This window comes from Halichoerus grypus, chromosome 2, assembly GCF_964656455.1.
Source record: "Halichoerus grypus chromosome 2, mHalGry1.hap1.1, whole genome shotgun sequence".
Taxonomy (NCBI): domain Eukaryota; kingdom Metazoa; phylum Chordata; class Mammalia; order Carnivora; family Phocidae; genus Halichoerus; species Halichoerus grypus.
Window position 1 is genome coordinate 61,093,964 of NC_135713.1, and position 16,607 is coordinate 61,110,570.

Genomic DNA, 16,607 nt, shown 5'->3' on the forward strand with positions numbered 1-16,607 from the left:
TTCCACGGGGAGTTTGCATTGTTTTATAGATAAAATCCATCTTACTATCAATTCCTCTTTGCCATACTTTCCCATGTTTTAACGTACTGAGCAGCAGAATGGAAGTGGTAGCATGGCTTTGTTCCTGCCTGAACCCTCATGGCTGATGGGGTGGACAGGACAGGGCTCTGGTCCCTAATGCAGGAGTTTGCCCCACTTAGTGGTAGTCATCATGTGAACTGGCACATATAAGATCTCACTGAGTGTCTGGTGCTGCTCTGGTCTCGAGTCTGACGGATTGCTCCCTGGCTCGTTTCCTCTCCCTTGTGCTCCAACCAAACCAAATGGCGTGCAGCTCTCTGACCAGGTTGCCCTTCCCAAGGTCTTGACTTTGCAAATGCATTTCCAAATGACTAAAATGTCCTTCCTCTCACCTGGAGCTAACTCAGGAAACTGACGACAGCCTGGAGGCAGTATTTGGCTCACAGACAAATTATGTTTCTCCTTCTGTTTTCATAATTTTAATAGGTCAATTTCCAACATTTAAAAGTTGAAGGATTTCATGGAGAAATCCAGATCTTGCTTCATCTGGTTACATGGGGCCCCAATCCGACCCAGCATCAGTCGTGTGGAGCTCACAGGCTGACTGTCCCTATCCAGTCTGCGCCACTCGTGTACCCAACTTGCCAGGCCCCCACTGGCATCTTGAGTTTTAGACTCCAGGTCTAACTGCAACCAACCTAACGTGAGTTCACTCCTTTGGGAGTTAGAGACTACACCAGGTGTTGTTATACAAAAGAAAGTTTATTTGCAGCAAATCAGATCACAGGGAGTAGCTTCCAAAACCATGACTCCCCAAATAGGGGTGAGTAGGTTTCTTTTATTTAGGGTTATGATGAATATTCAGAAAGGGGAGTTTCTTCATTGTAGGTAGAGGTGGGCATACAGTTGTGCACATGTCTTAAGGAAACATGCCTATACGAGCATTGTATGTTATATTAATGAGGTTTGTTCTCCTCCTTGGGTGGGGATTTTAACATTATAATGAAGCAGAGGTAACTGTTGGACAAGGGGAAAGGAATAGGGGCAAGCTCTGAGAGCCAATATAAACAGGATTGAGTCTTGGGCTCCTTATCTTGGAAGGAATGCAGCGCCTTGCTTACTTTTGAAACAGCCCTGGGAGTTTTGCCACTGATTTATTATCTCTGATATGGTGAGGCCATTTCCTGGCCTACTAGAATCTGTTAGTTTTTGCATTCTCTTTGTTCCCTTAAAGTCCTTAACTATTGACGTTTTTGTTTTTCTTTATAATTCTGACACCTCGTAGGCAGTACTGCAAGAAGTGTGCTAGGGCAAGAGCCAGGTAGGCATAGATCATGGAAAATAGCTGGGCCTAAAATGACTTCTCTTTGTTTTTCTGGGGACCCCTAACTCTGCTTGTGTAACGTCTAGTTACCCTTCAAGATTCAGCTCCATATCCACATCCAAAATCCCTTGGGGCGCCTGGGTGGCTCAATCAGTTAAGCGTCTGACTCTTGATCTCAGCTCAGGTCTCAGTCTCAAGATTGTGAGTTCAGCCCCACATTGGGCTCTGCACTGGGCATGGAGCCTACTTAAAAAAAAATTAAAAGTAAATAAAATCCTCCCTTGCTGCGGTGATAAATTATTGATTAAAATTCATAAATGATGAAAATGCATAAAATTATGAAATGCCTTTCATGACTCTAGTGATACGTGGCCTGACACATTGGAGTTTCTTAGTGAATGTTGATTGAATCTCTTACTTCCCAATTTGCCTGGTGAAGAAAAATGAGCTTAGATGAATTGTCCAGATCCCAGAGAACACGAGATAGTTAAGATTTGAACCCGGCCTGACTGCATCGAAGACGACCCACATCCCACTTTAGCCATCCATCTCTGGTGTTCTTCTTTCACCCCGTCAGCCCTGTACCGGAGTCTGACAGGAGACTGGACATCTGTGTGCAGGGAGAAGAACCTATATATTTGCAGCAGTAGTGCTGCTTAGTACGAAAAACATTGTCACCATCTCTGCCACAGGACAGTCGGAAGCCTTTGCGCAAGTTACTTACCTCTGAGCTTCCATTCTCTTGGTAGTAAAGCGTATAGTTCATACCTGCACTGCCTTCCTGTCTCATGGAAAATGGCAGGATCAAATAGGCTCTTTCTGAGGACTCTGAAAAGTGTGAGTGTTCAAATACTAATATTGCTATTGTTTACTTATATTTCCAATTCTGACATGCATTTTGCACTGAAAGAGGTAAAGATTTTTCACAAAAAAAAATCAATGGAATCACAAACCACAAAATTCAGTATGCGTTCTCTGATTTTGGGGCATTGATTTTTTTTTTTTTTTAAGATTTTATTTATTTATTTATTAGAGAGAATGAGATAGAGCATGAGAGGGGGTAGGGTCAGAGGGAGAAGCAGACTCCCTGCTGAGCAGGGAGCCCGATGCGGGACTCGATCCCTGGGACTCCAGGATCATGACCTGAGCTGAAGGCAGTCACCCAACCAACTGAGCCACCCAGGTGCCCTTTGGGGCATTGATTTTTAAGAGTAGGCAGAATGATAGGGGCGCCTGGGTGGCTCAGTCGTTAAGCGTCTGCCTTCGGCTCAGGTCATGATCCCAGGTCCTGGGATCGAGCCCCGCATCGGGCTCCCTGCTCCACGGGAAGCCTGCTTCTCCCTCTCCACTCCCCCTGCTTGTGTTCCCTCTCTCGCTGTGTCTCTCTGTCAAATAAATAAATAAAATCTTAAAAAAAAAAAGAGTAGGCAGAATGATATTGTCTTGGCTCCAAAGCCACAGGGATCTGGATTCAAATTCTGCTTTGGTTTTCGGGCATTTTTAATGAGCTTGTTTCCCTATCTAGGTAAGAAGCTAAAAATGTTGCTCTTTGTGAAAATGCTTATCAAATGTAAAAGCTAAAGTAGTGGTCCACCAGACTCTCCTGACTTTAGGAGTCACTCGGATGCTTGCTAATATTAGTCTCCGCCCCCTTGCTTGGTGGTGATTCCTCCGTGCAGTAATTCTGAGGAGAGACCTCTTCAAGTCTTGAGTGCATGTATATTTCTGACATAGCTCTTGTGTGATGCTTACAACCAGTTAACTTTGGGAAATTGTGGATTATGATATATGTAAAGTAGGGGCGGCTGGGTGGTTCAGTTGGTTAAGCATCTTACTCTTAATTTTGGCTCCAGTCATGATCTCAGGGTCTTGAGGTGGAGCCCTGCATTGGGCTTGCTCTGGGTGCAGAGCCTGTTTGGAATTCTCTCTCTCCCTATCCCTCTGCCCCTCTTTCCCCTCGCTCTCTCCCTCTCTCTCTGTATCAAAAAAAAAAAGTAAAGTATGTATACATGCAGCATATAAAGTAGGTGCGTGTTATCATTAGTAGTCTAGTGAGTAGGTAAACAGTAAGGTCTGTAGTTTGTTTTTTCTAATTTTGAGTTTTGTCTTGATTCTCAACACATAATTTAGTATCCCAAAAGTTGCATAAAAGTTGGATTTCATACTACGTTAAATTTATAGTAAGGATGATATATTCTGATAGCCTGGTCTGGGCCCTAGGCTCCAGCCATTATTCTCATCAATAAACTTAAATTATGATGCTTCCTAGGAGTTGGACTTGGCTTGTTTTTAGCAATTTGTTCAATACAAATGATAGATAAGAGGTTTGAGAGCTGTAATCCCCTCCACCAGCCTTCACAGGCAACCAGATCCTACCCGACTACTTAAACTGAGCAGGGTGAGTCATAGTGCATGGTCAAGATCAGGAGCTCAGCATCACACATGAGTTCTAATGCCAGCTCTGTCAGTTCCTAGCTGTGTGACCTCAGGCAGATTGCTTAACCTCTGGCCCTCAGTTTTGTCATTTAGAAGATGGAAATAATAAGAGTGCCTATTTCAAAGAGGTGTCAGACTTAATACTTGAGATACTGCATGTGAAGCACAGAGAGCTCAGCAAATTTTAACTATTGTCTTTTAGAGGAGATTGGCAGGGAGTTTGTCTGCAAGAGCAGAGGGAAAATTTTTCTCAGGAGTTCAGATAAACACTGGTTCTTGGCGTTTTTTGGGATGTGTGTGTGTGTGTTTAAGATTTTATTTTATTTTATTTTTTTAAAGATTTTATTTATTTGACAGAGAGAGACAGTGAGAGAGGGAACACAAGCAGGGGGAGTGGGAGAGGGAGAAGCAGGCTTCCTGCTGAGCAGGGAGCCCGATGCGGGGCTCAATCCCAGGACCCTGGGATCACGACCTGAGCTGAAGGCAGACGCTTAACGACTGAGCCACCCAGGTGCCCCAAGATTTTATTTTTAAGTAATCTCTACACCCAACGTGGGGCTCAAACTCACAACCCCAAGAACAAGAGTCACATGCTCTACCGACCAAACCAGCCAGGCTCCTCAAATACTAGTTCTTGAATGAAGGGGAGGATTTAAGGGCAGTAGTATTGTGTTTGGGCTGCTGTAGGAAATGGGCACTGGAGAAGGCCAGATGGGTGGGTTGGCCTATCAGGATTCAGGCCCAAGGATTTTAGCATGTTTCCTGGAATGACTTTCAATTAAGCAGTTTCCTACTAACCTTTTCATTGAATTTGCAGATGTCCACTCACTTGAGTGAGTCCCCTATGCTATTTTGGGAAGCCTCCAAACTTTTAAACTTCAGATAACTGCTTCTGAATGTCTGCTTTCATATTGCGCTCAGGCATGAGATATTCAGCTACAGAGCTCTCAGTGTAGTTGGGCAGGCAAGTAATTGAATATACTGGGAACTGGGCAGAACTCTACCAACCAAGAGTCTACCATACTCTGCTGATACTATGGACTTTGAGCACTTCCCATCTGGTGGCTTGTTTTGTTCATTGTTCTGTTAAATTAGTTTTTTTAAAAGAAGTAATACATATAGTAAGGTACAAAAGTTACATAGTGAAAAGTAAGTTTCCTTGTCCCTGTGATTCTTGGTTACTCAGCTCTGCCCAGAAGCAGTCAGTGCTTCCAGTTCCTTTTGTATCCTTCCAGAAATATTCTATGCATATATGACTGGGTGCTTACTAAAAGTCTGATCCATGAAGAAGTCTTCATGAGAAAGGCAGGTCATCCAAATGTAAACAGCTCTATAATATAAAATTGATTTACTGCTTGAACACCATAATTACAATATAAATATGCAGATATATTAGGTAAAATATTCTTTGGCCTTCAGAATTAACTAAGTCAACCATCGTAGCCTACCCCAAGCAGGAGAGCAGCTAGTTCCAGAATAGGTTTTCACAGGTCTCATCTTAGGAATTAGATGTCTCTGTCTTGTTAAGCTGTGTATAATTTAGGGTTTTTTGGCTGACTTGATGTCTGAAATAGGCAGTATGGCTTAGTAGAAAGAACAGGAGCCATGAAGACCTACATTTATTATTTTTTTAAGATTTTATTTATTTGAGAGCGCAAGAGCAGGAGGTAGGGGGAGAGGGAGAAGCAGACCTGAGCAGGGAGCCTGATGCGGAACTTGATCCCAGGACCCTGAGATCATGACCTGAGTCAAAGGCAGACACTTAACCAATTGAGCCACCATGGTGTCCAAAGACCAATATTTAGATCCCAGTTCTGTTACTTAAAACAGACTTCAGGCAAGTTACAAACCTGAGCCTCTCTTTCCTAATATGTAAAATGGATTTAATAAGATCATAATAGGTGTTGTGAATATTGAATGAGAGGTAATTCAAAACACATGGTTCAATGGCATATGGCTGCCACACAAGAAATGAATGGTGGTCACCCACAGGGCATGTTCCATACATATGTGCTGAGCAAATGAGTTGTAAAGCATGCTGGAGCTTTCAGCTTCTCCAGTAACTTCCAGGCTTCCAGATCTGCTTGAAAGGAGCTCTATGACTCCATGGCTTTGTGACTTTGCATGCCTGTTTTTATTTACAGGGCTGGGCTTAGGAAAGGGGATTGGTGGGGTTGCACGGTAGCATTTCAGTCAGTTCTTTACTTTATCCTTTTGGGGTTGCTTGGAGGTTTTTCCTCTGGAAGTTGATCTCAGACTTTTTGGTCTCAACACCTCTTTACACATTTAAAAATTATTGTGGACCCAAAATCTTAACTTTTATGTGGGTTATATTGATCATATAATTTACCATATTATAAATTAGAACAAAAATTTAACATTTATTTTAGATTCATTTTAAAATAATAATAAACCTATAATATGTTAACAGAAAGAACATTTTTTAATGGAAAATAACTCTTTTCCAAGCCAAAATTTAGAAATGTAGTGGGAAGAATGACATTCTGTTACATTTTTGCAAAATTCCTTAATGTCTGGCTTAATAGAAGACAAATGGATTCTTAGTAATGCTTCTGCATTCACTCTGTTGCATCATGTTTCCAGTAAAGCATAGGAAGAAAATTCAGCTTTACACAGATTGGTAGTTAGAACAGAGAGGCCCTTACAGACTTGCTGGGAGAGTCCTGGGGACTCCCCTGGGGTCCTTGAGCCATACTGACATTTCCTGAAGTAGACTTTAAGTGCCTTGAAGGCAGAGAATATTTCATTTGGTGGGTCACTGAATCTTAGTTCCTGGCCTTGGACACCAGTTTTTATTCACAATGTGTGATAAAATGTTTTTGACAGATTGACTGATAGAGGGAGCTATTGGCCAATACTAGCCCACAACTGTAATACCAAGATAAGGGAATTTTCTCATTTCACAGAGGATGAAACAGATTTACACAAAACTAATGTCTGAATGGCCACTTCCCTATGCTCCCCAACACCTGGTTTTTAAAGAAGTTGCCAAGAAGATGAGGCAAAGGTTAGACTTAATGGAATCAACTTAAAAGAAAATATTTGCCTTCATTTAAGAGACAGGAAGGGGCGTCTGGGTGGCTCAGTCGGTTAAGCAGCTGCCTTTGGCTCAGGTCATGATCCCAGGGTCCTGGGATCAAGCCCCGCATCGGGCTCCCTGCTCAGCAGAGAACCTCCTTCTCCCTTTCCCTCTGCCTGCCGCTCTGCCTACTTGTGCTATCTCTCTGTCAAATAAATAAATAAAAAATATCTTAAAAAAAAAAAAATAAGAGACAGGAAAAAATCCATAACACCTAAAAAAATGGAAGCAACTCAAATATCCATCTTCAGATGAATGGAGAAACAAAATATGGCATCTACATACGGTAGAATGTTACTCAGCCATGAAGGAAATTCTGACACGCTACAACATGGATCAAGCTTGAGGATATTATGCTAAGTGAATCCAGGCAGTCACAAAAAGAAAAATATTGTATGATTCCACTTGTATCAGGTATCTAGAGTAGTCAAACTTAACAGAAGGTAGGATGGGTGTTGCCAGGGGCTGGGGGAAGGGAGAATGGGGAGTTGTTTTATGGGTATGAAAAAGTTCTGGAGATTGGGCACACAACAAGTGAATATACTTAATGCTACTGGACTTTACACTTGATGGCTAAGATGGTGGATTTTATGTATATTTTACCACAATTAAAAACAAATTAAGAAAAAAATAGGAGAAAGGAGTAGACTTTTTTCTCTTAGTTCTGGCTGACCTCATTCTTTCTTAATTACTCAGTTCAGTTACAGGTGTTTATTGAGCACATTCTATGTATAATACTCTTGAGGAGCAATGATCTGTTAAACAGTGCCTGTCCTCAAGGAGTTTGCCTCCAATAGGGTTGATTAAAATATACGGCCACAAGAGACACACTAACATAATGAAATAGGTCTTGGAGAAGCCAGCGCTTGGACTGGAACTTAAGGACGCTAGAATTTCTGCTTAGGCTATTTTGGGAGAGCAGTATGAGCACAAAGATGACCATCTAGTTTCCTATATTACTGGCTAGGTGAAAGTTTGGAATTATGTTTGAAAAGTTGGTACATATGTTAAAGGTTATTGGTCCAACTTCCCATTTAATCCAGGAATCCATTCTGCTTAATGAAGAAATCAGGAAGTAATTCCAGGTAACGACACACGGCTACGGCTCGGAAACCGTGGTCCATATGTAAAGTACACGGGATTTAGGGAGGGGCTGAGTCCGGCGCGCGGGTCACGTGGGGCGCGAGAGGCGGGTCTTTGCGCGCGCTGGTCACGCGGCCCGGTGTTGACACTTCCGGGTGGGACCAAAGTGAGGCGGCTGGGCAGGGGCTGGTAGCTCCGGCGGCAACCATGGCGTATAGCGGCCTCACGGTGCCTCTCATCGTAATGAGCGTGTTCTGGGGCTTCGTCGGCTTCTGCGTGCCCTGGTTCATTCCTAAGGGTCCCAACCGGGGGTAAGTGCGCCAGGCCCGCCTTGGGAGGAAAGCGCGGTGAGGACCGGCCGGGCCGGGCGGGGGAGGGGGCGACCTGCACCGGTCAGAGACCTTGCGGGGCGGCCCCGGACTCCAGAGTCAGTCCCCAACCTCCTACAGCCCCCCCGACTTCTTACCGCGGCGGCTTCAGGGTTCCCCAGTCCGAGGGTGAGGAGGGTGACTCCCAACGGACCCTCCTTGGGACGGGGTTACAGGGGAATTTTTTTCTCATCACGGGCCTGTCTCGGGAGGGTGCATAGGAAATGGGTTTATACCGACTCAGGGAGAAGTTGTGGTTTGCCCCTAGACGACTTTGGCCCCTTTAGCCCTGCCCTCCACTCAGATGAGGCCTAAACTTGAAAGTATCAGATAAAACAGAAATTGTCTTCTGTGTCTCACGTGTTGTCGCAGTTGCACCCGACACAAGCTTGTGTAGCAGCATGGAGCCCAGTCCTTGCATCTAGTGGGCGCCAGGTAGGGCCTGATCTAAAGCGAGATTAATTACCAAAGAGCAGGAGGTATTGTTTAGAAACCCCTGCGTCATACCTTTTGGAGGGCGCTCCTGCGCTTGTGAGTGCACCAACTTCTTAGAATGATTGACTAAGACTTTTCCCCTAGACTTTTTTGTTAAATAGAGCTTTATCAGTTTTGTAAGTAGATCTTTTCTGTTGTATAGAGAGCCTTGTCTTCAAAGGAGCTTTGGAACACCCTCTTTCTGGTTCCTCTTTTGCTTTTTAGTCATTTTTTCTCAGCCCAAGATCATGTGGAATGAAACTTAGGCTGAAGTCAGAGCTTGGCCAGAACACCATCTCTTGCTTTATTCTTTGAAACACATTGGTGGCTTTCCAGTGCTTTGCATGCCTAGTGGGCATTCAGTAAATACCCGTTGAATGGATAATTCTATTGCCTTTATTAAGGGAAAGAAAATGCTATTACTTCCTTAATATTTTGTGACCCAAACCCCTTTTGCTGTCTGGAATAGACTTGTATTAGACTTGGTACTTCTTTCTAGCTGAAAGTAAATCACAGTTTGTTTAAAAAGGAAAAATGGTAGATGAATTTCTATCATTTGGTAGCATTGGGTTCCCCCCCCCAACAATAACCTCAGTTATAGACTCTCCAGACTATAATAGAGGATGCACAGTGTTGGAGTTCTAGGGTTATTAAAACAATTGTATTAACCAAATTTAATTTCTTAGACTTGTTTTTTTCCTACTGGAGTTAGAGAACAACAAAGTAGTTTGTTGTGTTTCTGTCTTCAACTATTTCATTATCCTACTGTCTGCTTTCCAGTCTAAATACTCAGAAAAGCATTTATTAATGCGCTTGTAACATGGACCACTGCTTTCTTAAAGACCCCCATTTGGGACCCATCATGGCCAGCCTTGGGACTTGATGCCACTGCTGTTATCCAGGGTAATGAAATGGCTCCTATAGTACATGGACTACTCAGTTTCCAGCTCTAGTGTCCTGATTCAGGTTTAACCTGCTAGTGATAGGTTAGCCGGGTCTAATTCACAGCCTCCACCCCAGTCCTTGTATTCCTGCTCTTGGCGGGATTGAGCAGTTCTTAAAACACGAAGTGTCTACTAGGAGTTACTGTATTACACTTTGAGAAACGCTGCTCCTATCTGGATGATCCTTGTGACCTTGGACAATTCAGTTAACTTTTCAGTGTTCCCATTTCCTCATTGTAAGATGGAAGGAAGTATTAGTATTGAATTAGTACTAGTTCCCCTTTATTTCCTGAAAGGCTGCGAAAGAGTTTGTTTTTTAATACATGAAGGAGCTTAATTGCTTCAAGGACTAGGTGAATTTTTAATCACAGCATTTCTGATTTGAAAGATTAAAAACGTCTTCATTAAGTAGATAAGTAAAGGTGCTATGTGGCAAGGGAAGAAGAGACACTTTGATGTTAAATCCTTTTCCCTGCAAGACCCACGTGATGTGGTTTTGGAATATAGGTGAGGTTCGGTGGGGTGGGGTCTGGAGGCAACGGCCAAGAAAGAATTCTTGAGACGTCTTTGCTGTAAAAAGGTGGTTTTATTAAAGCACGGGGACAGGACTCGTGGGCAGAAAGAGCTGCTGCCTTGGGGTTGTGAGGGGTGGCTGATTATATACTTGGGAGTTCTAGGAGGTAAGGAAAAGGGAGGTTTCAAAAGAACTTTCATATTCTAAAGAGGACCAACGAGATACCGGAGGCCTTGCCATTGTCAAGTTAAGGTTGTGTCGTCCCCCCCCCCCCCGCCGCACGCGCCAAGGCATTACCTTTAAGATAGTTGGGAGCTTCCTGGAAGAACATCACACAGGAGTGGGGGAGGGGGGCGGGGGGGGGCAAGCTGCAGGGTGCCAGCTTCTGCTTTGTCCTCAGCTAGCCTTCTGCTCCCTCATCACATGCACATCAGAATGCAGAAAAGTCTCTGTATAACCTAAAGCAAACCCCTTGCTCTCATCCTTTTCTACAACAAAATGGGCTAAACAAAAGCAAGTTTGTGTTTGGAGTCAGCTTTCCTGACCATTCATGTTTTTCATGACTTCCCTCTCTTTAGGGATCCACAGATGCTCTAAAACCTTCTGTTTTTTTTTTTCACAGTGGCTCCTTTAGGGGTAGATGTAGGGGAGGGGATGAGGGGATGGAGCTAGCTCACAGGGAGTTCAGTCAGCTCCAATTTTTTCAAGCATACAGAACATTTTCAAACATACAGAAAGGCAGAAAGAATAGTAAGAGTGCTGTATTCCACCACTTAGATATAGTAATTGTTAACATATTCATATTTGCTTTATATCTGTAATATCTGTGAATGTGTGTGTATGTGTGTAAATACACACATACATATTTTTGCTAAACCGTTTGAAAGTAAATTGCATTCATCATGATACTTCACCTCAGACACTTCAGCCTGCAACAACTAAGTGGCATATTTGGAGGGGATATTTCATTTATTTTTGTTTAGGTTTATTTATTTTTTTAAGTCATCTCTATCTCCAATGTGGGGCTTGAACTCACGACCCCGGAGATCAAGAGTCCCACACTCTTCCGACTTAGCCAGCCATGCTGGAGGTCATATTTTAATGAGGAGCTTTTGATATGAAAGTAGTAAGCAGGTAACACAGAAGAGCCTCCTGCAGTTTCAGGTCTCTGAAGTGGCCTTTGGGGGAGACAGAAGACAGAGGGATTCCGGGTTGAGGCAGAGGAAAATGAGCAAAAGCTTGGAATGGAGAATAGTAAACTTGATGTGTTTGGGGCGACATTGAGGCCACCTGCTTTTGGGAGTAGAAGGTTGCTGTTTGAAAGTGGACAGTGGTGAGGATGATCGGAGGGAACTGATTATAGGCGAGGAGCTGGACTGGTTTGTGTAGTTCTTCAAAAATCAAACATTTTTGTTATGCAGCTGTCAAAATTTTGTAGCACAAACTCCCATGCATATTTATCTATGTATTATAAGCATAATGTATAAGTTAGATATTTTGAAGAATGTTGCCTTCACAATATATCCAGAGTCTGACCAGTTCTCAGTACCTCTGCTGCTCCCAGCCTGGTCCACGGATTACTGCAATTCCCCCCACCCCAAACTGGTTTTTCAGCTTTTCCCTTTGCCTCTCTTCCCCCAGTTTGTTTCTACTGTGCAGAGAGGTCCTCTTAGAATCTGAATCAGATTTTGTCAGTCCTCTCCTTAGATCCCTCCAAATAGCTTCCCTTTTCCTTTAGAGGCTACCAAGACATTGGTCTTTATCCTCATGAGTGTCAGAAATGGCGGAACTACAGTTGAACTATTTGAAAGGTGTTTCCAATTCTTGTCTATATTCTCCCCTTCCCTGACCTCACTTCTACTAGGCTCCCCTCGCTCTGCTCAGCTACACAGGCCTCTGTCCTCTTTCAACTCCTGGTACTCTAGAGCCTTTGCATTTGCTCTTCCCCCTGTCTGGAACACTCCCTTACCTTCAGGTCTTGCCAGCTTGCCACGTCCTCAGTAAGCCCTTTCCTGAAGGCCCTCTTTAAAATTGCAAGCACAGCCTCCAACCCTTGTATACCCTTATCCTCGTTTCCTGCTTTATTTTTCTCCATTAGCACTTACTGACCACCTGGCATACTAATGGTACCTAAGTAAATAGTTCTTGTTTAATGTTCATCTTGTTGTTGTCTGTCTTCCCCCACGAATATGTAAACTTCACCAGAGCAGTGGTTTTCATCCGTTTTGTTTACTCCTTTTTCCCCAGAGCCTGGTACATACTGGACACTCATTGAAAATCCTCTGAGAGAATGATGTGCTAGTATTGACCCCAGAAAGTACATGCACACACAAGTAACTTCTAAAGGATGAATTGAAAATAAATGTAAACAGGAATTCTAATATTTGCTACTTGCATTCTAGGAGATAGTCTTGCTTACTCTGTGGGGTGTGGAGACCTCCTCTTTGGAAATTACTCCTGTGGAGGATGGAGAGCATTGAAAGGTGTTCAGCTGCAGAGTGATGTGACAAAAGAATTATTTTAGAAAGATGACTCTGAGGTGATTGTAGTAGGATGAAAGGGAAGGAAGAAAGTTTTGAATCTGCTAGCATTTGGTGACTAAGGGTGCAGAGGAGGCATGAACAAAATGATGACAGATTTGAGGAGTGGGTCAGATGGGTGGAAATGACAGAGCTTCTTCTGGGGCATAGGAAATTGGGAAGAGGAGCCTTTGGAAAGAGAAATGGGAAGAGGATACCATGAATTCAGTCTTTGAAATGTTGAGATTCAGCTGATGAGAGATCTAGGTTTAACTATTTTTCAGACAGGAATGGAGATGGGGAGAGGTCAGCATTGGAAAGATACATATATATTTATTTAATTTTTTTTTAAAGAATCATCTCATTTTCATTGTAAGCCTACGCAGTTCTGACATTTTTTAGAAAGTTTATTTTTAATAATCTCTATACCCAGTGTGGGGCTTGAACAATCACAACCCCAAGATCAAGAGTCGCATGCTCTCCCAACTGAGCCAGCCAGGCGCTCCTAGAAAGTTAAAATTTTACAAGTATAGTGTCATTTCATTGCAGAGAAAACTACCAGATAGGTAGTTTCTTGGATGTCAAAACTAATTGTCACTGCAGCTTTTTGTGTTCAGTTGTAGAGGGGTTTGGATTAGCCATCTAAGCTGTGGCCTCAATACATATCCCTTCAAATACAAATGTTAATTACTGCAGTCCCTTGGTGTTTGAGCAGATTCAGTTCCCTTTTCTTGGTGCACAGACCTTGCCAGTTTGTAATTTGGGAAGGAGGCTTAAACCATCTGACAGTGTCTCCTTAGTTTGCTGGTTATCTAATGATGGTGTTTTTTTTTTTAGAGTTATCATCACCATGCTGGTAACCTGTTCAGTTTGCTGCTATCTCTTGTAAGTAGCTTTTTTCCCAAGATAATAGGAAATTACTCTTGGCATTTATAATGTGTGTGATTGAAAAATAAATCCGTGGAACATGATTGTTGTGAAACTTTAAAGTTTTTATCATTGGAGCTGGTCCCTTATGTAAATCTAGAAATAGCATCCTAAGATGGAAAAGAGCACACTTTTTCTCTGTTCAGTACATTTACATAAAAACTGTACAGATGCTCTGTTCTTCTGGCAATAAAAGTGTAAATTATTTGGCACAAATTTAAATCTTATAATTAGCTGGAAATTGCCCTTGTACTACTTTACATTTTACTATTGTGAAGAATTTAGGCATACTCATTTCATTTAAATATCACCATGAAGCCAATAAGCCATTCTTTATTATGACTTTTGTTTATTGGATGAACAGAAGTTGAGCTAGAATTGTAATCAAGAATTTTTTTAGCAATCATATGCTATATCGATGTATGATAACACATTTAAATAGATTATATAGTTTGTGCAAACTGCTGGTTGAAAACTATCTTAAGATATGTAAAGTAATTCATCAACATATATTTTTGGAAAACCATTCTTTTTTTTTTTTTTTTTAAGATTTTATTTATTTATTAGAGAGAGAGAGAGCAAGAGCAGGAACACAAGCAGGCGGAGTGGGAGAGGGAGAAGCAGGCTTCTCGTGGAGCAGAGAGCCCGATGCGGGGCTCGATCCCAGGACGCTGGGATCATGACCTGAGCCGAAGGCAGACGCTTAACGACTGAGCCACCCAGGCGCCCCAGGAAAACCATTCTTAATCCTCATAAGTGTCAGGAATGGCAGAAGTGCAGTTGAAGTATTATAAAGGTTTCCAGTTCTTGTCTACATTCTCCCCTTCCCTGAAGAATGGAACAAGTCAAGCCCCAGAAAAAAACTGAGTATTAATCGGTTCATGGAGAGGATAGCCACTTCAAAGTATTCAAAGGCCTTAAGGTTTCTTTCCCTTTTTTTTTTTTTAAATTGAGATCTTCTTTTCATACCATAAAATTTCATCCTTTTATGGATTTCCTTTTAGAGTTTAGGACCTATGGTTCTCTTTTCTTAAAGAGAACTGTGTAGCTTCCTGAGGCTTCTTTATATGGAGAGTGTTGATGTTGGCCAAGCTTTTGTTTAGTGCCCACATGATGTAGGAAACGGCAGTTTTAAAATCATGTGATGAAAGGCCATGCCTCTTTGTGACTGGGAATCTGTGAATTTCTTATATCCTGGGGCTTTTGCACTAAAGTTTTTCTTTTTTTAAAGATTTTATTTATTTATTTGACAGAGAGACACAGCGAGAGAGGGAACACAAGCAGGGGGAGTGGGAGAGGGAGAAGCAGGCTTCCCACCGAGCAGGGAGCCCGATGCAGGGCTCGATCCCAGGACCCTGGGAATATGACCTGAGCCGAAGGCAGACGCTTAACGACTGAGCCACCCAGGCGCCCCTGCACTAAAGTTTTTCAAAGAGATTTGTGGGGATGAGCCAATTCTAGTTGTTGGCATAGATCACAATCTGTCCCTGACAAAAAGTTATCACCATGAATTTTAGGTATGTGGCCATTCAGTCACTTGTTTGAGTGGAACTTGAAGTGTTTAAAGTTGAATCGTAATGCACTATAGAAGTTTTGCTAAATGATGATGGTGTTTGACTGCCTCAACACTAGGGCTTAGATGGTAAGGCTTTCTACAGTTGGCTTGTTTACTCTGTTTTTTCTAGTTAGAAGGGTAACTTTTTCAGGTGATATAGCTCAGCTTCCAGAGTGGAAGTCTGACAGATAGCATATGGGGAGAATTCTTATACTAGCTGTGTTTAGCTCTAAAGAGTAAAGAAGTACATACATCATCAAGAATTTCTCGTTTTAGTAAGGGTGATTGAGCTTCAGTCTGTTCTCCTGAGTCTCCTATAGAAATCCCAACAAGGGAGCTCTTTTTCAGTCCAGGAGCCAAGGAGTGGTCCTGTGATCAAAAAGGCCTTTGTTTTTATTCCTTTGAAGATCTCTGCTGCCTGATCAGCAAGGTTGGTGGTAGGGTCTTAAAAATGAGAAAATTACTGGGCAGAAGAATGACTTGAGATTAAGAAGATGGGGCAGAAATGTTTTGTGATTTTTCTGGTCCGCCACTGTCTTTGAAATTTGCTTAATTTTCATAATATTTTTTTTAAAAACAAATCTTTCCAATGAGTCCCATGCTTTTTTTTTTTTTTTAAGATTTTATTTATTCATCTGAGACACAGAGATAGAGAGAGAGCATGAGCAGGGAGAGAGGCAGAGGGAGAGGGAGAAGCAGGCTCCCTGCTGAGGCAGGAGCCCGATGTGGGGCTCGATCCCAGGACCCTGGGATCATGACCCGAGCCGAAGGCAGACGCTCAACCATCTGAGCCACCCAGGCGCCTCTAGTCCCATGCTTCTTATTTTCATTTTCAAGTATAAAATGAATAACTGGACATGGTTGGAAACTATACCTCTTTGAGTCTCAGTGACTCAGTTGAAAAATATCTGTGAGCCTTTACCTCTTACTGTCTAGATTTTTTCCTTTGTCCCAGACATGCTGGTGACTTCTCTGTTGACGGTGGGTTAGTACTGTCATCATGTATTAATAAAGATAGCACACAGTGTTCCAACATTAAATGTTTCTTGCGGCTATCATATGGGGAAATGAGCTGTGTAGTATAGACTTTATGAAATTGGTTTTTTCTTTTGTTTCTTTGAAATCTGATCATATATCCTATTTAGCAAAATGTCTGCCTGGAACATGGATGGATGAATTGAATTGAAATCCCAAATACTTTATTCCACAAAGGGACGGGATTCTATAATAAATTTGAAATTCAAAGAAAACTTTGAAGTTCAAAGAAAACTTCACTGTTTGGCATTAGTAAGTATATTTTTTTGAAAATACCTCTTGAAATAAATCACACCCAAACTGGATT

General features: G+C 42.3%; 1 protein-coding gene across 2 annotated transcripts in view; it reads left to right on the forward strand.

Moving 5' to 3' along the window:
- Positions 1–8,091: 8,091 nt before the first annotated feature.
- The window catches only part of ATP6V0E1 (ATPase H+ transporting V0 subunit e1), a 36,546-nt gene continuing 28,030 nt past the window's right edge, over positions 8,092–16,607 (forward strand). Inside the window, exons 1-2 of one of the 2 annotated variants that reach the window (XM_078066878.1) lie at positions 8,092–8,275; positions 13,621–13,668. In XM_078066878.1, the coding sequence (XP_077923004.1) occupies positions 8,172–8,275; positions 13,621–13,668 (152 nt within the window). In that variant the 5' untranslated portion in view covers positions 8,092–8,171. The remainder of the gene's footprint in view (positions 8,276–13,620; positions 13,669–16,607) is intronic. The other variant, XM_036120334.2, reaches the window with a different exon arrangement.